At 35.8% G+C, this 25,000-nt stretch overlaps 1 protein-coding gene across 2 annotated transcripts in view; it reads left to right on the top strand.

Annotated features, from left to right (window-relative positions):
* The window catches only part of ap3b1a (adaptor related protein complex 3 subunit beta 1a), a 117,144-nt gene that overhangs the window by 72,071 nt on the left and 20,073 nt on the right, over positions 1-25,000 (top strand). For both annotated transcript variants that reach the window (XM_056445931.1, XM_056445930.1), the window contains exons 17-20: positions 2,181-2,409; positions 12,449-12,533; positions 16,675-16,772; positions 23,973-24,111. In XM_056445931.1, the coding sequence (XP_056301906.1) occupies positions 2,181-2,409; positions 12,449-12,533; positions 16,675-16,772; positions 23,973-24,111 (551 nt within the window). The remainder of the gene's footprint in view (positions 1-2,180; positions 2,410-12,448; positions 12,534-16,674; positions 16,773-23,972; positions 24,112-25,000) is intronic.

Here is a 25,000-nt window from a genome sequence, read left to right as displayed (position 1 = left end):
AAGAATGACTCTTGTCTCACAGGGTTCCACACACTTTAACATGCTTAAATCCTTTTTCTGCATAAGATCAAAATGGGGTGTTGGTCAGTGTTGCCAGATTGGGCGGTTTCCAGTTTTGAATTTGATTGTGTGGGTAAAAAATGACATAGGCGAGTAGAATAGGTTTTGCAATGGCGCACCCCCCAGCCCCCGGTCTTCACTTATTACCTGCTTATGTTCACCTCTACAGAACCAAATCAAACCCACCTCTGGTCTTCACTTATTAACTGGCTATGATCTCCCAAAGAGATGCAAACACTACTATTCCTTTAAGAGCAATGCAACCTGATTATATTCTTTATTATTACCAATTACCTGCATGTAGCACCTTAAATTATCCATAAGACACTGCTGCTGATCATAATCCTAAAGTTTCATTTTGATTCATGTTGTGCTTTCCATTTCTAATCTTCAGAAACCTTTTTGGTTTTGTTTCCGGTTTTGTTTTGTTTTGTTTCATTTGGTTTTGTTTAGTTTCCAGTGTTGTTTTATGTCCGGTTCTGTTTTGTTTTGTTTGCGGTTTCGTCTTGTATTGTTTCATTTGGTTTTGTTTAATTTTTGGTTTTGTTTCGTTTCTGTCTGTTTTGTTTTTGTTTTGTTTCCGATTTAGTTTTGTTTTTTGTTTCCGGTTTTGTTTTGGTTTGCTTCGTTTCCGGTTTTCTTTTCATTTTCGTTTTTTTTTTGTTTTGTTTCTGGGTTTTTTTTGTTTTGCTTCTGGTTTTGTTTCATTTGGTTTTTAGTTTCGTTTTCAGTTTTGTTTTCGCTTTTTTTTTTGTTGTGTTTCTGTTTTTTGTTTGTTTTGTTTTGTTTGTTTTGGTTCTGTTTTGTTTCGTTTCCAGTTTTGTTTTGTTTCGGATTTTGTTTTGTTTACGTTTTTGTTTTGTTTTGTTTCATTTGGTTTTGTATTGTTTCAGTTCCAGTTTTGTTTTGTTTACGGTTTTTTGTTTTGTTCCCAGTTTTCTTTTCTTTTGTTTCCGGTTTTATTTTTGTTTTGTTTCTGTTTTTTTTTCTTTTGTTTTGTCTCCGTTTTTTTTTTTGTATGTTTGTTTGTTTCATTTGTTTCTGATCTAAGATCGCTACGTGTGTTGTGAAAGACAGATCTATCGATCCACGAAATCATGATCAGCAGTGCAATGATTGGCTGATGGCACAGCAGTGTAATAACATCATCAGATTAATATTCAGTTATCCATGTGAGCAAAATTACATAAAATTACCAGTAAACAGTTTGTGATGACACGCAATAACTTTACACATTTGTTGTGAGATGCAGGCTTTACACTTTCATGTGTCAAGAGTATTTATCATGTATTTCAATGCATATCAATGTATTTAGTTTTACATTTAGAGATTTTCTTTATTACAGTAGCCTAGGCCTACTCAAGTTTTTTTAATTGGCGTAAGGAATAACTATAAATTTCGCATCAAAAAAAGCATTTTAATGTAGGTAAATGTCAATCACCGGCATATTAGCAGTTAAAACACGTGCATGACTGCATAAATTATTATCCTTTTAAAAAAAAAAAATCGAAGATTGTGCATGTACGTGTTTGTATCTAAAAAAGTTCAAATCAATAAATTTTCTCTTCGAACCACCAGGTGACAGTCTTTGTACTATTACTTAAGGAGTGCAGACTGCATAAGTTTTATTAATATATATTTTTTAACTGACCCGATCTAATCCTGTTTATATGAAATGAGCCTGCTCCCTAGCAGGTTTGAGCTACCACAACTGTTGCTATGATAACAAGTCTCAGGTGAGTTTTGAAGAACTAAACGATCCTGGATCGTGTCAAATCATCAATATCCAAATACAGCTAATTGAGTAATCCATGTACAAAAAACGGACCCCAGTTGTTTTTTTTTTGTTTGTTTCATATGGTTCTGTTTTGTTTCATTTCCAGTTTTGTTTCCTTGTGTTTTGTTTCATTTCTGGTTTTGTTTTGTTTTCAGTTTGGTTTAATTTCCGGTTTCAGTTTAGATTCCAGTTCCATTTCCGGTTCCATTCCATTTAGTTTAATTTTGTTTTGTTTTAGTTACCTTTAGTTTCTTTTTTGTTTCGAAATTAAGTTCTATTCGTCTGTATTGTTTTGTATTTTCCTGCTTGTCAGTTTGATGCAGACTCTTGTGTGTCCCCTTAGGCTAGTTACCCAGTGTTTGTGCCGGAAACGTCCCATGAGCTGCTCCACAGGATGACGGGTAAAGGTCTGTCCGGCCAGTACCGCTTCACCCGGCAGCCCTGCATTTATGACAGCAGCATGGTGTCCCTGCAGCTGACACTGAGCAACAGTAGTGAGCAGACGCTGGAGAACGTCCACATCTCCCAGAAGGGCTCCAGCGCACAGAACATCCACTGCTTTAATGCTGTCGGTGAGTGTAAACACTGCACTCACACTAGAGTTAGCTGTGTTTTCATGATGTAAATGGCTCACAGGACTTATTTTATAGCTGCTGCTTTTTTTTAAAGAAAGAGTTTGAAGTACAAATTCTGAAATTGGCCCAACCGTGTGATCTTTATATATTTATTTAGAAATATTAACAAACCGTGTTTACACATCATATTCTGCAACTTCTACTTTGTTTCCTATCTGTCTGTCTGTTGATGTTTGTTTGTTTTGTTGTTTTTGTGTTGTGTTTTGTTTAGGTTTTTGTTGTGTTTTTTTGTTTTGATTTGATTTGGTTTTTCTTTTTGTTCTGCTTTTTCTGTTAAATTTTTTCATGTTGTGTTTTTGTTTTGTATTTTGTATAGTTTTTTGTTGTTTTTTTCATTTAGTTTGTGTATATTTTAGTTTGTTTTGTTTTGTGTTTTTGGTTTAGTTTTTAGTTTTTTGTGTTTGCTTTGTTTTGTGTTGTTGTTGTTTTTTGTTTTGTTATTTTATGCATTTTATTTGGTTTTGTTTTGTGTCGTGTTAATTTTGTGTGTGAAATTAGTTTTTTTGTGTTTCGTTTTGTTTTTTATTTTTGGTTTGGTGTTTTTGTTTTGTTTTTGGTTTTTGTGTGTGTGTGTTGTGTTTTTTTTTGTTTGTTTGTTTGTTTTGTTTTTAGTTTTTGTTTGTGTGTTTTCTGTTTTGTTTTTTTATTTGTTTTGTCTTTTACTTACTATTTTGACTTTTCATTTAGTTTGTGTTTATTTTTGTTTGTTGTGGTTTTGGTTAGGTTTTTAGTTTGTTGTGTTTGCTTTGTTTTGTTTTTTATGTGCTTTGTTTGGTTTTGTTTGTTGGTTTGGTTTTGGAGTTTTGTTTTGTGTTGTGTTGTGTTTTTGGTTTTGTGTGTGTGTGTGTGTGTGTGTGTGTGTGTGTGTGTGTGTGGTGTTTTTTGTGTGTTTTAGTTTAGTTTTTTATGTTTGTTTTCTTGTTTTGTGTTTTGCTTTGGTATCTTTTTGTTATGTTGTTTTATTGTGTTTTTTGTGTATGTGATGTCTTTTGTGTTGGTTTGGTTTCTTTGTTTTATTTTCTTGTTTTTGATTTTATTTTTTGTTTAGTTTTTTGTAGTATGTGTTTTGTTTTGGTTTTGGTGTTTTGTTTTGTGTTGTGTTGTTTTTAATTTTGTTTTGTTTTTTGGTTTCGTGGTTTTTTAACGCATTCTCACAGCAATTCGTAAGAAACTGACAAAAGGTAAAATAGGTACGTTTCCTTGTGATATCAGGCTGGGTTTTTTGTGTGTTTCGTTTTGCTTTTTTGTGCTCTTGTTTGTTTTACTTTTTTCTTTTGTTGTTGTTTTTGTTGTTGTTTTGTATTTTTTGTGTGTGTTTTTGTTTTTTGTGTTGTTTTTTTGTTTGGGATTTTTTGTTTTTTGTTTTTGTTTTGTTTTTTGTAAACCTGACACTAATATTATTGTATATTTAGATTATTTACATTATTTATAAACATTTCATCAAAGTTGTCCAAAAACCAAAAAGTGTATTGATTAATGCCCATTCATGTCTTGGGACAACATTTATTACATTTTTGATCCACTTCAAATATTGTGTTTTATTTTTATTGTAATATTTTTCTTCTTTCTTTCTTTCTTTCTTTCTTTTGCATTTGATATGTAGTAAAGTAATTCAAGTATTTAACTGTATTTAAACTGATCACAGGCCATCTAAACATTGAAGAATTCTGCCTGATCGTTTGTAATAGGGTTAAGAAATGTTAAGAGGGAGTTACGTTACAACTGTTTTACACAGATATTGGTAAAACACAGTCAACACACACACACACACACACACACACACACACATACACACATATTCACACACGTCTTTTGCTTCTTGCTGTATTAATGTATCTGATATGAGTTCAGGCACTGTATTGATTAGCAGAAGTACTTTCATCAGACACACACATTCCGTGCGTGTGTGTGTGTCTGTGTGTGATCAAAACAGCTCTTCTTCATTCACAGGACAGCTCTGGCTTTTCTTACATTAAATTGAAGCGTGTTTGTGCGGTTGAAGCATCACAAAGATGGATTTCATGGCGAGAAAGAGGAGAACGGATGAGCTTCTTTACTTCTGTACTGTTGCGCTTTCACAGCAGTTGTAGATGCATATATTTTGGTCGTTGGTTCTGACGCGTTTGTTGCATGAACGGGTTAATAATAAAGTGAAACGTCCATACCTTTGTAAATAAAGTTGGATATTCCAATCCATTTATTGTCCATTTTGTCAAAATTAAAGAAGTAAACATCAAAACATATATAAACCCGTTCTCACAGCCATGACGGTCAAAAAGTTTGTTTGACCTTCTTCTACACTCCTCAGCTCCACGTGAGGAGAGCATAAATACCATTTACAGCCTCTAGTGGCGTGAAAGAAAATTGCAACCCATAAAATGGCTCCAACACACCAGCCCCTAATTGTTTATGAATAGGAGTAAGATAAACAATTAAATTAACATATTTCTATAAGGAGCCATGAGTCTCAAAAAGAAAACACATTACATTTTCTATATTTCCCTTTAAACACAACCTTACATTTTTAAATTATCAACCAAACAACATAACAAGCAACTCTGCTTATGTTTTCATGATTTCTTCAAAGCTTTTATGTTTCTAATAAAAGACACAATTTTGTTACTGGTCTCGTTATAACATTCGTTTTAGTTTGGATTTTAGCAGATCTAACTAAACCCTTTTGATCTGGAAATGTTTCGAGCACCTTTCCAAGCAACCAAGAATTGCGAGGAGCTACATTGTCTGCAATAAGAACAATGTCACCTGGTTGAAAATTACGTTTTTCCATGGTCCATTTTTGTCGTTCTTGGAGTAGAGGTAAGTACTCTTTTATCCACCTCTTCCAAAAGAGGTCAGAGAGATATTGCACCTGCCTCCATCTCCTTCTTGCATACTGGTCCTTTTCATTAAACAGTCCAGGAGGAAGAATTGGTGTTCTTCTCATGGTAAGTAGATGGTTTGGTGTAAGTGGCTCTAAATCATTTGGATCATCAGATATGCTGGTGAGAGGTCGATCATTTAGGATAGCTTCAATTTCACAAAGAAAGGTATGTAATCCTTCATCATCCAATGTTTGTTGATGTAGAACGGAAGATAATACCTTTCTTACCATTCTTATGATACGCTCCCATGTACCTCCGTAGTGTGAAGCCGCTGGTGGATTGAAACTCCATTTGATGCCTTTGTATGCCATAGTTTTCTGAATCTTGTTTTGATTCAAGTCTGCGAGGGCCTTTCTCAGTTCTCCTTCTGAGCCAATGAAATTGGTTCCATTATCAGATCTTAAATGAGACACTTGCCCTCTTCTACAAATAAACCTACGCAGTGCATTAATGCAAGAGTCAGTGTCTAGAGAATAGGCGACCTCCAAATGGACTGCCCTACTGGCCATACAGGTAAAGATCACACCATAACGTTTTACAAGAGAGCGACCTCTTCTTACTTCAACCGGACCAAAGTAATCCACTCCTGTATTCGTAAATGGAGGAAGATCTACAGTTAATCTTTCCCCAGGTAGATCTGCCATCATTTGCTCACCTAATTTTGCTTTCTGTCGCCTGCAAAAGACACAATTTGAAAGGATTTTTCTGGCAGCTGAATTGGCATGGGTGATCCAGTACTTCCTTCTTAATGTAGAAAGAATATGGTTCCTTCCACCATGACCAATTTGCTCATGGATGTTCTTAAGAATAAGTTTTGAAACATGCTGGTCTTTAGAGAGAATTACAGGATGTTTTATTTCTTCTGGCATTGCAATCTTACAAAGCCGACCACCAACTCTCAACAGTCCATCTTGTAGAACAGGGTTCAGCTTGTAAATAGCACTATCCTTTCTGATTTTAGATCTTCCAGATTCCAACGAAGCAATTTCCTTGCTGAATTTCTCTCGTTGACAGAATTGAATGACAGCTTTCTCTGCCTTTAAAAGATCATCTGAAGTCAAACATTGACCTGAAATTTTAATTTTTTGTCTTTTGCGTTTCACATTTCTCAGGTCATCTGATGGTATGCTTGCCTGCTTTCTTTGGCAGCTCAGTTCCCGCAAAATGTCCTTTAGTCTCAGCAGCCAAGCTACTGACACTTTGAGTCGTCTCCAATCAGAAAAGTATGCGATTAGTGTATGAGTGGGATTGCTGACATCTTCTACAGCTCCAAGATTTGTTGTGAGCTCCCTTTTAACTTCTGGATCATCACTATCATCAGAAATGTCCATCTCAATGCCGTTATCTGACCATTCTTCTTTCGGTTTCCACAGAAACTCTGGGCCATTTAACCACCTCTTACTGGTTATGAGCTTCTGAACGGTCATTCCTCTAGATACATCGTCAGCTGGATTGAGAGAAGTGTGGATGTACTTCCACTGGGTAACTTCTGAAGCTTCTCTGATAACAGAAACTCTGTTTGCCACAAAGGTACGAAACCTTTTGTTCTCATTTTTAATATATTTCAGCACAGATGTGCTATCAGTCCAAAAACATGATTCCATTAAATCTAGCTGAATCTCCCTTCTGAGCATTTTATCAATGCGAGCGGCTAGAACAGCAGCAGTTAGCTCTAGTCGAGGGATTGTGACTGGTTTAAGAGGTGTCACTCTAGACTTGCCAAGAAGAAAGGAGACATGAGTGGCATTATCACTATTCTGTAGTCTAAGATAAGTCACGGAGCCATATCCCTTTTCACTGGCATCTGAAAAGTGGTGTAGCTGACCTTGAATTGGTTCTCCAAACCCATGTGGCTTCAAACATCGATCAACCTTAAAGGCACTCAGATAATTCAGACTGGTAATCCATTTGGACCATTGCTGGTCAAGAACTGGTGGAATCTCATCATCCCAGCTATAGTTTGTCCTGCATAACTCCTGTAGAATGAGCTTGACTGGAAGTATCATTGGTGACAAGTATCCCAAAGGATCATAGATTGAGCTGATCACCGACAAAATTCCACGTCTGCTGTGCATTCGTTCTTTGCAGGCAGTCTTGAAATTGAACGAGTCTGTCTGCACACACCATTGGAGACCTAGAACTCTTTCTACTGGTAAGTGATCACAGTCCAAGTTAAGCTCAACAAGACTTTTGGATCTATCTTGCTCTGGAATGGATTGCAAAACCTTACGACTGTTGCTGACCCATTGTGTGAGATGGAACCCACCTTTATGACAGAGCGCAGAAAGATCCTTGGCCATCTGGATTGCCTCTTCCTCAGATGCTAGACTCTTCAGACAGTCATCCATATAGAAATTCTTATAGACTGTGTCAATTACCTCTGAATCAAAACTGTTTTGATTATCTTCTGCGTTCACTCTTAGAGCATAGCATGCACAGCTAGGTGAAGAAACTGCTCCAAATAGATGGACAGTCATTCGAAGTTCAATGATGTCTTGTGTTACATCACCATTAGACCACCACAGAAAACGAAGGAAGTCTTTATCCTCATCAGTAACTTTTACTTGGTAAAACATTGCCCGAACGTCAGTCATAAAGGCAATTGGTTCCTGCCTAAACCTTAAAAGAACTCCAATTAATGAGCTAGTTAAGTTAGGACCCTGCAGTAACTGACTGTTTAAAGAAGTTCCTTTGAATTCTGCTCCACAGTCAAAAACAACCCGCAACTTTTCCTTACGGGGGTGGTACACTCCATGATGGGGAATGTACCAAACCTTTCCATCATTTTGCTTAAGCTCCTGTTCTGGTACTTCTTCAGCATAACCCTGGTCAACCATGTTATTAATAAAGTCTGTATATTTCTGCTGAAATTCCTTGTTTCTTTCAAATTTTTTCCTTATTCCAAGGAGACGTTGCTTGGCAACGGAGAGATTGTTAGGCATATTAACATTCTTGCTTTTGAAAGGAAGTTTCAAACTGTAGTGTCCTTCTTTGAGGCTTACAGACTCTTTCATGATCTCAATGAACTTAGCATCCTCTCTAGACATACCTTCTTGGTCTTCAAATAAGTTCTCATTGAAGTCATGTTGATATTGCTTTTCCAATAGCAATTCCAATTTTTTAACATCAATTCTGTTCACTGTAGCAGTGCAACGTTCATTTTGACAACTACCAATTGAACCATTTATAACCCACCCCAGTAGGGTTCGAATAGCATATGGCCCGTCTCCATGACTATTCACAACTTCCCAGGGCTCAAGTAACTTAGAGGCATTGGTACCAATCAACAACTCTATGTCAGCTTGAATGTGTGGAATGTGTACAGAATCAAGATATGGCCACTCAGCTAAGTCCTCTTTCTTGACTATGTTAGCTGGGCTTACAGGCATCTTACTTTGTGTGTAAACTTCTGGTAGCCTGTAAAAGTTTTCACCAGAGAGGCTTGCAATCTCCAAATTGTTTACAACATAGCTTGTGACTGTAGATTTGGGACTCATTGTGAGAAGTGAAATCTTTGTCTTACGTCCATTTATATTTAACCTCCTCATTAAACTCTCTGAGCAAAATGTAGAAGTACTGCCGGTATCCAAAAAAGCATAAGTCTGGATGACTTTATTGCCCAAAGCAGACTTAACTTGTACTGGAAGTATAGGAAGAATGCCTTTGCTGTTCCCAGCCCCTGTATGATTACAAGCCTGTGTACATACAAGTGCATTGTTTACTGTTGGTGTAGTTGTTTCCATAGGGAGACTGCCATCAGTGTTAACAGCAGTATCAACTTTCTGTTTGAAGTGTATGTGCATAACAGTAGGATGTCTTTGATGGCATGTTTTGCAAATTAAACGTTTTGCACAATGCTTACTGCGATGTCCAGTGTACAGGCAGCCAAAGCAAACCGCCTTTTCCTTTAAAAAGCTCACCTTTTCCCTGTGCTTTGTTTTCTCAAACTGTTTACATTGTTCTAAGCAGTGATTTTGAGAACAAAACAAACAAGTGACAGGATTACTCACTCTGGCTTTGAACTGGCAGTTCGAATCTTTAGTCTTTACCTTTGTTTCCTTGGCTGTGTGTCCATCAACATCAGTAACACTGGTGGCAAAGCTGTTGCCTTTAAATTTAGACTTTGATATAAACTGTGGACTACGTTTGTCCACCTCCTTCGGCCTACTGATCATTCCTTTGTCCACATTCTGAATACATCCAAATATTGGATCAGAAAGGATTTTAACCTGTCGCTCAATAAATGAGACAAGATCATTAAAGGATGCTCTGCGATCACGATGATCTAGAAAATCATATGCTGCAGTTCTCCATTTCTCTTTTAGTTTAAATGGAAGCTTTGAAACCACGGTTCTCAAATTGGCAGGCATATCGAGTTCTTGTAAGTACTGTACCTCTGACATAGCAATACAGCAACCTCGTAGAAAAACAGCATAATCTTGAAGAGCTGTAATGTCTTCTCCTTTGACTGCTGGCCACTGAAGCACCTTTTCCATGTAGGCAGCAGATACAAGATGATCATTTCCAAAATGCTCCTTAAGCATAGCTACAGCTGCTTGATAACCCCTTTCAGGCCTCATGTTCATGCAGCTACGAACAATTTCCTTTGGACGTCCCTTTGTATATTGCTCTAAAAAATACAAGCAATCTCCTTCGCTGTTTGTTTTGTCTTCAACACAATACTGGAAAGTTTTCATAAATGAATTAAATTGTAAAGGATCTCCTTCAAATATTGGAATTTCACGTGGAGGAAGGTAGCTAGCCTTTTGCTGCTGAATTAACAACTCTGTCATTCGTTGCTGTTTTTTCAGCACACTCAATACTGTATGCGATTGATCCACAGCATTTGAAGAAGCCTGATGTCCTATGGTGGGTCTACTTGGCCGTGTACTGTGTGTTGCAACCCCTTTGTGCACTGGAACAGAAGTTTGAGCATGTGGCTGCTGCACACTTTTCGATGTTGGTGATAATGATAGACCATCATAGTTGTAAGTAGTGGCCACTGTTGATTTAACAGGAAGGTGAACTGAAGCTGCTGCTTTTGGCTTTGCTCCTTTGGTAAGGTATGATTCCATCCCATCGGACACCATACTTCCACTGGTTTGATGCTCAAATGTTTTGAGAACTGATAACTTTGCAGTCGAAGCTGCTATCTCAGCATCAAGATCCATTTGCTCCCTTTGCTTCCTCAATTTTTCCACTTGCTCCTCAATAACATGTCTTTCTTTTAAAGATTCTGCACGAGCAACAAGAGCAGCTCTTTCAGCCTCCGCCTGGATGCGTGCTTGTTGGACAGATGACTTGGATTTAGAGCTGGATCTACTATGTCGACTCGACCTGCTACTGCTCACCCGGGTTTCAACATTGGAAACACTATCATTGGGATTTATTTCACTATCAGCACACTGCATTTCAAGTTGACGCTGATCCATCCATTTATTCACAACAGCACAAAATTCTTCAACCCACAGCAATTTTGCTTTAAACCATGTTTCATGTTTCTCTCTTTCTTCAATGGGTAATAAAACCAATAAAGACTCATGTGCTTCCCTTGCCTCTTTGACTTGAGATTGAAATGTTTCAAATGTGCTTTTAACCTGCCTTTCATTGTCAGGGTTAGTCATAAGATCATTTAGTGTCCTTTTGAGATTTGCTGCTTTTTCAAATTTAGATTTTCTAAGATTTTGCAACATATCAACTTTATGCAAAAACCCTTTTTTAGTAAGCTTAATCTCACGTTTTTGAACCAATTGGTCATGTTTACCATTACCCTCTACAACCTGTGTTTGATCCTCGTCAGGATCGGTCAAGTTTGAAACACCAGTTTCGCTTTTATCAGCCATTTGAACCGTAAAACATTCACTGATTATTTACATCATATACACAGCACATGCTTGACACAAACTCATTGTAAACACTGACAAACCATAACAAACAAACAGACAGACCCTTTTTTTTACTGTGTGCGCACACCCTCTTTTTCTTTTAAATGGCCATGTAAAATGTCAAGTCAGTTTGATGGTAGCTCGAGCTTTAAAAATGTCACATCTCATACCTTCATAATCCAATGCTTGTGTAGATCAGGACTGAAGAAACAATGGAGTCCTCGTGCACTGCTCCTTAGCCAAACGCGTAGCTCCTTTGTTGCTTCACCAGTTGGACAAACACAGCGGTAATGCTCATCGAATCCCAGGAACAGCCTTTCCAATCCAGCCGCCACTTTACACAAGCAATCAATGCGCCCCTCTTCTTCCTGCGGATCGGATCATTCGACTTTTCCTGTAGTCTGCAGCATGATCCGGTTCAGTCTTTTGTTATAAACTTTGCAAATAAAGCTCTTTATCAAAACCAGCTCCAAACAGCGGTCAAACTTTTTGACTTTAAGTGTAGATGCATATATTTTGGTCGTTGGTTCTGACGCGTTTGTTGCATGAACGGGTTAATAATAAAGTGAAACGTCCATACCTTTGTAAATAAAGTTGGATATTCCAATCCATTTATTGTCCATTTTGTCAAAATTAAAGAAGTAAACATCAAAACATATATAAACCCGTTCTCACAGCCATGACGGTCAAAAAGTTTGTTTGACCTTCTTCTACACTCCTCAGCTCCACGTGAGGAGAGCATAAATACCATTTACAGCCTCTAGTGGCGTGAAAGAAAATTGCAACCCATAAAATGGCTCCAACAGCAGTCAATCTGTTCTTCCTTCTATCAGTCCGTCCTTCATTCTGTCTTTCCTTCCGTTCTTCTAGTTTTTTCTTCTTTCCATTTTTACTTTCTTCCTTTCATTTTTTTACTTTCAGTTTTTATTTTCTGTCTGTTTTTGTTATTTCTTTCTTTCTTTCTTTCTTTCTTTCTTTCTTTCTTTTTTGTTCTTTCTTTCTTTCCTTTTTGTTCTTTCTTGCTTTCTTTCTTTCTTTCTTTCTTCTTTCTTTTTCTTTCTTTCTAATTTACACCACTCTTCTCTTTCTTTCATTTCTTCTTGTGAGTTTTATATCTGTCTATATCACTCTGTTACATTGATCTTATAGTTTTGAATCTTTAGTCAGAAAGGTGACTGATATTCTTCCTCTCTCTCTCTCTCTCTTCAGAGCGTCTGGAGCCGCAGGCATCAGTAACAGTGTCCATGGGCGTGAACTTTAATGACTCCACACAAGCTGCAAACTTCCAGCTCTGGTAACAATTCACCACATACGCACTGCATACACTATATAGCAAATAATATACAGCAAAATAAGAAAGAGCACCAGAATCACTCAATCACATCCGTACCTTCAGGCATTCTACGTTAGTAGCACTAAATCCCTTAGATCAGGTATAACAGACACATAATAGCCATAATAGTCTTTGCTTTCCTCAAAAAAACATCAACATTCAGCAAAAACATGAGTACACACTCGCTGTGCGTGCACATTATGATGGCTCCGGCATGTCATTATACAGATTAAATTACAGATTGTTCATTATGCTTACACAGGGTCGAAATAAGACCAAATTAATTGCTCCCCTTTTCAATCTGCTTTTAAAAAATAAATGATTACCGAATCGTGTGAATGGTAATAATATGCATTACATTTTTTTTTTTTAAATAATAATCCAATTTGGAGTGATTACACTTCTCCACAAAGCTTGTAATTGTTTTTTCTTTTTTCGATTACGCCGGAGGCTTTTGTGATCGATACAGTGAAATAGCCAGGCGTGAATAACATCACCATAAACAGCCGAGCCGGAGAGAGCGAGAGCGAGGGAACGGGCCACCGCTAGATTATGTGGGCTAATGGATCCAATGTGAGTTCAATGACATGGAGACGAGTGGGCGTAGGTCAGGCCTGCACGCGTGTCTGTGTGTCCTGGGACGAAAGCCAGGTTTAAGAAGGGGATTCAGCTCCTCACTATCACCACTACTTCAAGAGATTATGGCGTATTAGAAAGAAATACCTGGATTTACTTTGCACGTTGATCCCTAGCCTGCTTATTTGGTCTCTGGATCATTTTCAAGCCTGTTTCCCTTTATCACCTGATCTCCGGGCTGACCCTGTACTCCCGTTTCTGGATTCACACCTTATCGACTTCCTATTTCCCAGCCTGCCGCTCTTCATGATGGGACTTTAACATCAGATTTCAGTCTTAACTATGTTAATTAGGCAAGTTATGGTAATTAAGCAAGTCATGTAGCGATGGTTTGTTTTGAAGACATTAAAAATAAATATATTGCTTAAGAGGGCTAATAATAATGACCTTAAAATGTTTTTTTAAAAATAAAACAATATTATAGGAAACACTGTGTGAAATTCCTTGCTCTGTTAAACATGATTTGGAAAATTTTTAAAAATGAAATAGAAAATCACAGGAGGGCTAAAAATTGTGACTTGAACTGTATATATGTACACATATATACAGACGTCCCGGGACAAAAGTCGGGTTTAAGAAGAGATTTGGCTCCTTGCTATCGCCTCTACTTAAAGATATTATGCTGGATTACAAAAAAATACCTGGATTTATTTTTCACATTGATCTCTTGCCTGCTTATTTGGTCTCTGAATCTTTTTCAAGCCTGTTTCCCTTTATCACCTGATCTCCGGGCTGACCCTGTACTCCCGTTTCTGGATTCACACCTTATCGACTTCCTATTTCCCAGCCTGCCGCTCTTCATGATGGGACTTTAACGTCAGATTTCAGTCTTAACTAGGTTAATTAGGCAAGTTATGGTAATTAGGCAAATCATGTAGCGATGGTTTGTTCTGTAGACATTAAAAATAAATATATTGCTTAAGAGGGCTAATAATAATGACCTTAAAATGTTTTTTAAAAAATTAAAAAATGCTTTTTTCTAAGCGAAATAAAACAAATAAGACTTTCTCCAGAAGAAAACAATATTATAGGAAATACTGTGTGAAATTCCTTGCTCTGTTAAACATGATTTGGAAAATATTTAAAAATGAAATAAAAAATCACAGGAGGGCTAAAAATTGTGACTTCAACTGTATATATGTACACATATATACAGACGTCCCAGGACGAAAGTCGGGTTTAAGAAGGGATTTGGCTCCTTGCTATCGCTGCAACTTTAAGATATTACGCCATATTAGAATAAAATACCCGGATTTATTTTTCACATTGATCTCTTGCCTGCTTATTTGGTCTCTGAATCTTTTTCAAGCCCGTTTCCCTTCATCACCTGATCTCCAGGCTGACCCTGTACTCCCGTTTCTGGATTCACTCCTTATCAGCTTCCTATTTCCCAGCCTGCCGCTCTTCATGATGGGACTTTAATGTCAGATTTCAGTCTTTATCGAAGCACCCGACAGTCTTCTTTCCTATAACCCAGGCCACAAACAGTGATGATGCTAATCGATACGAATATGAAAACAGAAAAAGACTTTCATCCTTTTCTCTCGCTTGTTTTTTTCTCTCGCCTCTGTGGATCAGCGATGATTGATCCGGTGGGATGGTAATAACAGTTCTGTTTCGCAGCTAATTGGCTACTTACAAAGTAAATTGGCAAACCTTACAATCAATAACTTTATTCTTTTACTCTTTTGGATGAGAGAATGGGGACCGAAATCAAAATAGATTGAATTTTAGTCTCCAGTGTGGATGCAAAATGTTGTTACTCGTTTAGAAACTGTGAAACAGTGTTATAACTTCCTTAAAATGTTTCACCGGCTTTATTAGATCCATTCTTTAGTAATCACAGTGATAATTGCCACATTTTACTTTCTTTGTGCATATTTGGATGTTAAATAGATGACTTTTTGGTCCTCCAAAAGCTAAATTAAATTGATGATAAATACTAAAATAGTAATCTCAAATCAAACAAAAAGTGCTCAAGGGGTAATTAATCATACCTGTAAACATTGGGCTGTGAAAGTAAGGGATACCCATATCAAATTCCCAAATTAAGAAATATGTTCATCTGGAGCTGTTTCATTGTAAATAAACAGTTGAAACAGTCAGTAATAAGTTGAGTAGAACTGCTTTTATTCTAGCCGAAATAAAACAAATAAGACTTAAACTATTATCAGACATACTGTGAAAATTTTCTTGCTCTGTGAAACATCATTTGGGAAATTTATATATATTTATATCACTATCACCTATCATATATATATATATATATATATATATATATAAATAAAATTCAAAGGGGGCTAATAATTCTGACCTGAACTTCCTCTATGTGTGTATATATATATATATATATATATATATATATATATATATATATATATATATATATATATATATATAAAACATTTTATTTAAATTCAGTTATATATAAAACTAAAACTACATATAATTTTAAATATATATATATATTTTTTTTCAAAACATACACAGATTTAAAGAGAACCACAGGTCAACAGTGAGATTGCAAAGACCAGCTTCTGCTTTAAACAGGACTGACTGGATATATCTGCTATTAAATATCTACAATTAAAAAATATACAAACAACTCTAAAACACAGTAAAACACCCTAAATCTGTTGAAACGCGTCGATCTGGGGGTTGAGTTTGCAGCTGGATATTATTGGGAGCTCGCTGACAGGAACAGTGAACAGCTCCAGAGTGCGTCTGAAGCTCATATGCAAGTTTATTCTATGGCAGAAACAACGTTAAGCCTCGCTAGATCCTCCTGTATGGCCGCGTGTCCGTTATGAAATACTTACAGGACATGGACAACTATGCGGATATATTAAATAGTTCACACAAAAATACACAGAGAGACTTTCACAGTTTGTGAATGAACAGACTTGAACTAGTTGCAGATACAATCATGTTTTTGTGGCGAGTTTGAAGTAATCAATCAGAGAGCAGGAGAAAACGCATTACTTTCATCATTTTAATATAGCATAGTAATAATAAAACCCAAGAATTATAGTAAAATATTGAGAGTTCATTTTAAGCTCGTGGCCCACCTGCAGGATCGCTGAGGCCCACCGGTTGACACTCACTCGTCTACCGAACAAACTATTATTATAATGACTTGCTTAATTACCCTAATTAACCTAGTTAAGCCTTTAAACTGCACTTTAAGCTGAATACTTGTATCTTGAGAAATCTAGTAAAATATTATGTACTGTCATCATGGCAAAGATAAAAGAAATCAGTTATTAGAAATGAGTTATTGAAACTATTGTGTTTAGAAATGTGTTGAAAAAAATCCTCTTTCCTTTAAACAGAAATTACGGACAAAATATACAGGCTAATTATTCTGGAGGGCTAATAATTCTGCCCTCAACTGTATGTATGTATAGTAAGGAAACTGAATAAAGTATGTGTGGTGTCCTGATGGTGCTGTTTTCTCCTCTTCCAGCACTAAAGAAGATGAATTCAGCGTGTCGATCCAGCCTGCGGTCGGAGAGTTACTGCTGCCCGTCAGCATGAGTGAAGCAGACTTTACCAGAGAACAGGGTAACACAAACACCAATGATGGAAACATCTAGAAATAACACCTAAAGCACTCACAATTACAGCTCTTGCCCTAAAAACCATCAGACCACCCTCTAACACCTTAAGACCACATCACTCAGGCATCAGAGATATAAAAGCTGTGAATATTTTGTATTAAGTAACATTTAATTTGGTTATTCTTGTAATACTAATATTTTATCATACTGTTTTTCTGACTGCTATGTATTGGGACAGTATACCGTTTTCTATTTAGACAATGTCTCAACCAATTTTTCAAAAACGCTGATTATCTTTTGCATTTTTGTCTGTTTTCTGGTGTTACTGAATTAGGCATTTGATTTGAAACGATTACCTATAAATCGCTTTGCTGTTTGTTTATCTGACCAATTACAAACTGGGTGTGGAAAATCTATTTCAGTGCACTTCTAATTAATATTTTAAATTGCATTGAGCTTGCGTATATTTAACAATGATTCGAGAATGTTAAAGTAAATGTTAAGTAGCTGTTTTTAAATTATTTAATTGTAGTCTTTTAATGCAATGTTGGATTGTTAGCTAAATTTTAGTCTCTCATTACTTGTTTAAAACCTGTAAAACGGTGATATAACTTCTATAAATTGTTTTACGGCTTTATTGCAACCATTTAAACACGTTATACTTTCTTTGTGCATATTTGTAGCTTTAAAGGAAGACTTTTTAGCTTATTAAATGTATTTATTTTTGATTTATTTATTATTATTTAAATTATTACAAATACTAAAGTAGTGATATTTTGAAATATCTTTACAATGTTAAGTAGCTGTTCCTTTGTGTAATTATTATTCAAATGTATTTCTAAAATATTATTTGTAATGCAGTGCTAAATGGTGTAACTAGGTTTTAGTCTCTCTTATTAATTGTTTGATCAGAGAAAACATATAATCATCTCTGCTTTAACAGTATCACATACAGAAAGACTTTAAAAAGCTTAATTAAGACACACACACACACACACACACACACACACATATATATATATAGTTGAAGTCAGAATTATTAGCCCTCCTTTAATTTTTTTTTTTTATTCTTCTTTTTAAAATAGTTCCAAAATGATGTTTAATAGTGCAAGGAAAGTTTCACAGTATGTCTGATAACATTTTTTAGTCTTATTTTTTTTATTTTGGCTAGAATAAAAGTAGTTTTGAATATTTTATGAACTATTTTAAGGTCAAAATTATTAGCCCCTTAAAGCTATATATTTTTTCTATAGTCTACAGAACAAACCATCGTTATACAATAACTTTCCTAATTACCCTAACCTGCCCAACCATAACCTGCATGTATGTATGTATGTATGTATATATACAAATTAAGTTACGTGAGGGAAAATAGTATTGATCACATGAAGAAAGGGAGTTGTAGAAAGGCAGTGAGAGCCCAGACAGCAGCTAAAATCTCTCAGAAGTTATTCAGCAACCCTCTGCCCATCGTCATTGTAGGTGAATATTAGCTGCTTCAGTCCAACATCTACATTATCAGGACAATGAAGATAACCAGGGTGGACATTTCAGCAAGACAATGACCCAAAACATACCCAAGGAAACTCAAATGCTTTCAGAGAAAGAAAATCAAGCTGTAGAATGGCCAAGCCAATCACCTGTCTTGAATGCAGTATAAAATACAAAATAAACATTTGGTAGACAAGACCCACAGAAACCATCAAGATTTTTACAGTTGAAGTCTGAGAAACTCACACCTGATCAATGCATGTGACTTAATTCTCTATATGAGTGGCGTCTTTAAGCTGTCATCACCAAAATAGCCTTTTATATATATATATATATATATATATATATATATATATATATATATATATATATAGAGCATTAAATACATTTCAGTAGTTCAGTGCTTTCTCCTTGTGTCATTCAATTGTTATTACACGTAACTAATTATTCAGATTGTTTTTGTTTTGTTTTATTTTTATGTATTGTTTGGGTTGTTACCAAAATCTTGTTCAATTCCATGTCAACGGCTCCTTTGAAAATATAATTCCCAGGAAAAACATGACGTGTTCAATACTTATTTTCCCCGCTGTGTGTGTATATATATATATATATATATTTACTGGTGCAATAACTGTTACAATATTGTCCTCAAAAAAAGTTGCACTTTTAGGTGAAAAATAAATGTATATCACATGGGCTTACATCATTAATTTTTTTATTTTAAAGTAAATACATTGCTGTACCTAAACAGTTAATCCTAGAGCAGCGCATAGGCATATAACCAAAAAAAAACACACCCTCTAGAGCTGAAAACCTCCCATTTTTAGTTGATGAACAGGCTGAGTGCTGGTGACAGGTGAAGAGCTCGAATAAAGCAGCCCTTTTACATTTAAATCTGCTTATTTAAACACCAAACACACACACAAAACCTCTTGTGTAATGCTGGTCCTGCTCCTCGAACTGTCCCTATGAATATAACCGCTGATGCAGAAAGCTCAGACAGGCAGATCTGACACACATATACTTCACATGTTCACCGCTAAACATCTCCGCTGACGGCCGACACGGGTTGTCCAAGGAGATCTAGACCAGACATGTGTAACCCGTTCTCCGCAGGAACCCGGGGGTCCTAAGTGTTCAAGCACTATTTCGCGTGAAACTGATTGATATGAAAGCATTTATTTGTTTATTTTTAAGTTTGCTACTCTTTTAGCTGCTCACCTTGTCCTGATTGCCAATTTAAGTACTGTTTTTTATATGTAAAACTCTACATTCAAAACAGGTTTAAGTTATAGTGTGTGTAAATATAATAGTAGATATAATACTAGATACTGTTATATCTGTATTAATATGTTGATTATTTAAAGATTGCTATTTTCATATATTTTTAAGTCATTTAGTTAGTAAGTTTTATTATGTTTTGATAGTAGTTTAATCAATTTAATCAATCTGATTTGACTATTGTGGATACACACATTGCGATTTTGATGCTCAAGCGATATATTGTGTAGCCCTAATGGTAGACATATTGATAGTTAAAGTCAGAATTATTAGACACCCTGTTTATTTTTTCCCCAATTTCTGTTTAACGGAGAGAAGATTTTTTTTTTCTACACATTTCTAAACATAATAGTTTTAATAACTCATTTCTAATAACTGATTTATTTTATCTCTGCCATGATGACAGTAAATAATATTTGACTAGATATTTTTCAAGACACTTCTATACAGCTTAAAGCAGGGGTCGGGAACCTTTTTTCAGCAAAGAGCCATTTCTGATTATTTTTTATCAAATGCATTTTTTTAAAGTGCCATTGGGGGTGTGTGTATATAACAAAACCTTTATTTATTTATAAACAAAACCTTTATTTATGTCCATGCACAACTTAAAAATAAGCAAATATGATGCATCACAAAAAATTAAGAAAGGACAATTTATAGATTTTTTTTCTTTTTTCTATCGTCACTCATGAATGTTGTTTGAATATATATGCGTGAGGTTACCATAGAAATGTAAGTCGCTTGCCCTTTATTGGTGTCACTATTCAAGTTAAACCACAGCGCTACACATGTGCATTGGTTGAGACGTCCTTTTGTTGTAAACTGAGGTCTTAATCATTTTGCTGTAAAAAATACAATATAAAGGGATTTGTAATTGTATTTTCCTGTACTAGTAGAAGGGGCTTTATTCACCATATTGACTGTTACACTTTTCCCCATTCAAAAAGATACGAGTGACATGTCTTGTGTATTCTATAGTCTTTGCTTCAATTGTATATCTAGTCTGAGCAATGACAAACTGAACCTGGAAACATGTTTGAAAACAGTCATTACTTTCGGTTCTCTTTTCAAATGAATGATGCATAAACACACACTTCACCTTTCAACTTCTCCTAAAGCAATTTGTTCCTCTTTCCTTGGCTCAACAAACTGTTCCAGCTGATAAACCCAAGCTCAGGCGCACAGGAAAAACAGATGAATGCGAGCCAAGATGAGAAAAGCTTGGTTTAGTGTGCATCTGGCTTGTTGGGATGCCTTTCGGGAACAAACAAACACACACACCTGGCTCATTGGAATACCTCTCTCTCCGCTTTACGGCCCAACATTAGGCCGACATAATGAAGCAGACGCTCTTCGAAAAGAAACGGCGGCTTTGATTTTTCATTTGCGCTCAATGGATTCCTGCCTTGTCTTTTTAGAGAGCCGCCTATACCTTCACTCAGGACGACACGCGTGTGCACACATTTTAATGAGCCAAGAGAGTGCCTCCCGCCTCACTATTTACAGACGAGGAACAGGAAGTGAGGCGCTTTTTATAGCCAATCATTTATTCTTAATTGGTTGCTGTGGCAAAGGGCTTTTAGCATAAGCCGCGCTATATTCATTTACTCCACATTTTCTCTACAATGGAGCCTAATGGACAGATTTAAGACTTTAAATGAGCACTCTCAGAAACCTTGCCCTCCAAACGAGCGTGTGTATTTGTGTTTGTATGTATCACTGTGCGCTTTCACATTTGAAAGCCGCGCTGAAGTGGGCCGCAGTTTGTGCCTTTCAGAAAGAAAAGCAGGCGTCTGTCTGTGTTTTTTAAGCGAAACACAACATTTTCATTTAGTCCAGTTTGGACGCATTAAGCTGTATTGTGCGCACATTTGCCTGAAGAAGCTTGTTAAGGAGCAGCGGCGCTCTGCTTTTATGTGCTTGTTAGCGTTCGGCGAGGTTTATTCACGCCATCTCCGGCTAATGTCCTGCACGACCGCCGTGTTTCTCCGCTCGTGTTAGTTTTAATCAAGTCCAATGTGGGCCTACAAATATTACAGGCTCTTACTGGAGGCTGAGGTTGTTTTAACCCCATGTACATTCCGTTCTGGGCTCGTTGGAAGTTAAATATGAACGGATGCACGTGTGTGGGTGTCTGAGTGGATGTCTTAAAAGCTTCATGCACAACAGAGATGCGTCTAATTTGGTTTGTGTTTAAGAGTTTTGACAGATTTTGAAATTCTGTGAGTATTTAGTCAACCTTATTGTTTTAAACATGTAGAACTTTTTGCGATTGGACACAAGATGTTTCATCTGTTGTCATAAATCTCTTATATATTTGAACCTCTTTTGTACTTATTTTTCATTGTAGCATTTATATACAGTTGAAATCCGAATTATTAGCCCACCTGAATTATTAGCCCCCCTGTTTATTTTTTACCATTTCTGTTTAACGGAGAGCAAATTTCTTCAACACATTTCTAAACATAATAGTTTTAATAACTCATTTCTAATACGTGATTTATTTTATCTTTGCCATCATGATAGTAAGTAATACAGGGTATCCGCAGGGTCTTAAAGTATTAAAAGTTGATAAATCAATTATGAGAAATTTAAGGCCCTTAAAAAGTATTAAAAAGTCTTAATTGCCTTTTTACAAGGTCTTAAATTTTGTTCAAGCGTTGTCCAAAGTGTTTGACTCTTAAAAAAACAAACAAATGTATTTATTTTTCTCCTAATATTACAAATGGCATGCTCAATCCACGCAATTGGTTCGGGCCGGGGCGCGTCCAGCCAAGCTCCTCTGTCCGGGCGATGTCACGTAAATTGCGACAAACATGGGAAGGTGATGTGAAGCTCTCCACATGTAGTGAAACCATAGAGCGAAACAGATGGCAAAATGGGAAATGTACGTTTGTGTACTCCTGGTTGAAGAAAGACGAGTTTAAACAGTGACTGAAGCCTGTCACTGAAAACAACCATGTGATTTATTCTTTCAAGCTTTGTTTCTTTCGAGTTTATCTGAGTTCTGTTGCATGGTTGTGCTCCATTGATTTATTTAACTACTACTGTTTATTAACTGATTATTAAATTAAAGGTACTGATGCTGATTAGAACTAGGAGTGGTGATGAGGTCTTAAAATATTCTGAGGTCTTTAGTTTTAAAAAGGGATTGAAATTACTTTTAGGATTCCTGCATATACCCTGTTATATTTTACTAGATCTTATTCAAGACACTTCTTAAAGTGACATTTAAAGGCTTAACTAGGTTAATTGGGTTAACTAGGCAGGTTAGGGTAATTAGGCAAGTTATTGTATAACAATTGGTTTGTTCTGTAGACTTTCAAAAAAAATAGCTTAAAGGGGCTCATAATTTTGACCTTAAAATGGGTTTTAAAAAATTAAAAACTGCTTTAATTCTAGCCGAAATAAAACAAATAAGACTTTCTCTAGAAGAAAAAATATTTTCAGACATACTGTTAAAATTTCCTTGCTGTTAAACATCAATTGGGAAAAATTTTTAAAAGTAAAACATTTAAAGAGGGTTTAATAATTCTGATTTCAACTGTACATATTGTTGATTAAAATTGTTATTTTTTTATTCACCCCAAAATAAAAACTGCCCTCATCATTTACTCCCCCTTGTATGGGTTTAAACCTTTATGAATGTCTTTCTTCTTGAACCTAAAAGAAGATATTTTGAAGAATGCTGATTGTTTTGGCCCTTTGACTTTCATAGTAAGAAATATATTCTTTTGTGTTCAACAGAAGGAAGAAAAAAAAAGTTTTCAGCTAGTGAGGGTTGAGTAAATGATGGCAGAATGGGTGAAAGGATGCCATTAAATTGATCGAAATCTTTCAAAATAGTACTGAAATATTAAATAATAATTACTAATTCCTTACATTTATATAGCCTTTTCTGGACACTCAAAGTTCTTTACACATTAGGGGGAATCTCCTCATCCACCACCAATGTGCAGCATCCACCTGAATGACGTGACTGCAGCCACGTTGCGCCAGACCCCACACCACACACCAGCTGATTGGTGGAGAGGAGATAGAGTGATGAAACCAATTATGATATGGAGATGGTTAGGAAGCCATGATGGACGGTGAGCAATTTTGGCCAGGATGCTGGGGTTAAACCCCTACTCTTTTTACGAAGGCACTCACTGAGCAGTATAGAGTCCCCATCAATACACTGTGGCGTTAGGACCCACACAGACCGCAGGTTGAGCGCCCCCTTCTGGTCTCACCAACACCACTTCTGGCAGCAACCTACCTTTTCCATGTGGTCTCCTATCCAGCTACTGACTGGGCACAGCCCTACTTTGCTTCACTGGGCGACCTTGTGAGAGTTGCAGAGAGCTCGCTGTCAGCTGAAATAGTATAAATACTGTTATGTGGAGACTAAATTACTAAGTCTCAAACTAATGTTGATTCCTGTGCTTAGGTAAACTGCTGGGTATGAACGAGTCATCGACAACAATCACCATGACACCGGAAAACGTCTCCAGCCAATCGGTGAGCAGAAAAGTGGTGTCTGTTGCCAACCTGGGCGTGATTTCATCCACTCAAGAAAACATACACAGGTAAACATCAAGAACAATTCATTTGTCTTTGGAATAATTCTTCATGAGCACAATATTTACAGTTGAAGGCTTATTATTATTATTATTATTATTATTATTATTATTATTATTATTATTATTATTATTGTTATTGTTATTATTATCATTATTGTTATTGTGTAAAATGTAATTTTGTGTCTGCTTGGAACGAAAGCAGTTTTAATTTTATTATTATTATTATTATTATTATTATTATTATTATGATTATTATGATTATTATGATTATGATGATTATTATTATTATGATTATTATGATGATTATTATGATGATTATTATTATTATTATGATTATCATTATTATGATGATGATGATGATTATTATTATTATTATTAATATTATTATTATTATTATTATTATTATTATTATTATTATTATTATTATTATTATTATTCAGGTCAATGTTCCAATGTATCTAATTCCAAATGATCAACTAGAAATCAAGTTATTATTTGTTGCTCTTACATTTGGGATCAACAACAACACTTTTGTCAGGTAGTGTATTGTTAGCCCCCTTATAAAATAGTGTTTTTTGATTGGCTACAGAACAAACCACTGTTATCCAATAGCTTATCCAACCTAACTTGCCTAGTTAACCTAATTAACCTAGTTAAGCCGCACTTTAAGCTGAAAACTAGTTTTAATAATTAGTAAAATATGATGCACTGTCATCATTATTAATTAAGAAATTAGTTATTAAAACGTTCATGTTTAAAAATGTCTCCACTTCTCTCCATTTAACAGCACTTAAAAAATATTTGTAAAAGAATTAGAATTTTACAGGAGGATTTAATGCATTTTTACTGTATTTTACTCCTGTATTTTACATTTTTCCTATTCAATGTGCTCTAT

Source organism: Danio aesculapii, chromosome 21, assembly GCF_903798145.1.
Source record: "Danio aesculapii chromosome 21, fDanAes4.1, whole genome shotgun sequence".
Classification (NCBI taxonomy): domain Eukaryota; kingdom Metazoa; phylum Chordata; class Actinopteri; order Cypriniformes; family Danionidae; genus Danio; species Danio aesculapii.
Note: the sequence above shows the minus strand (reverse complement) of the source record. Positions and strands in the feature narration are given on the sequence as shown.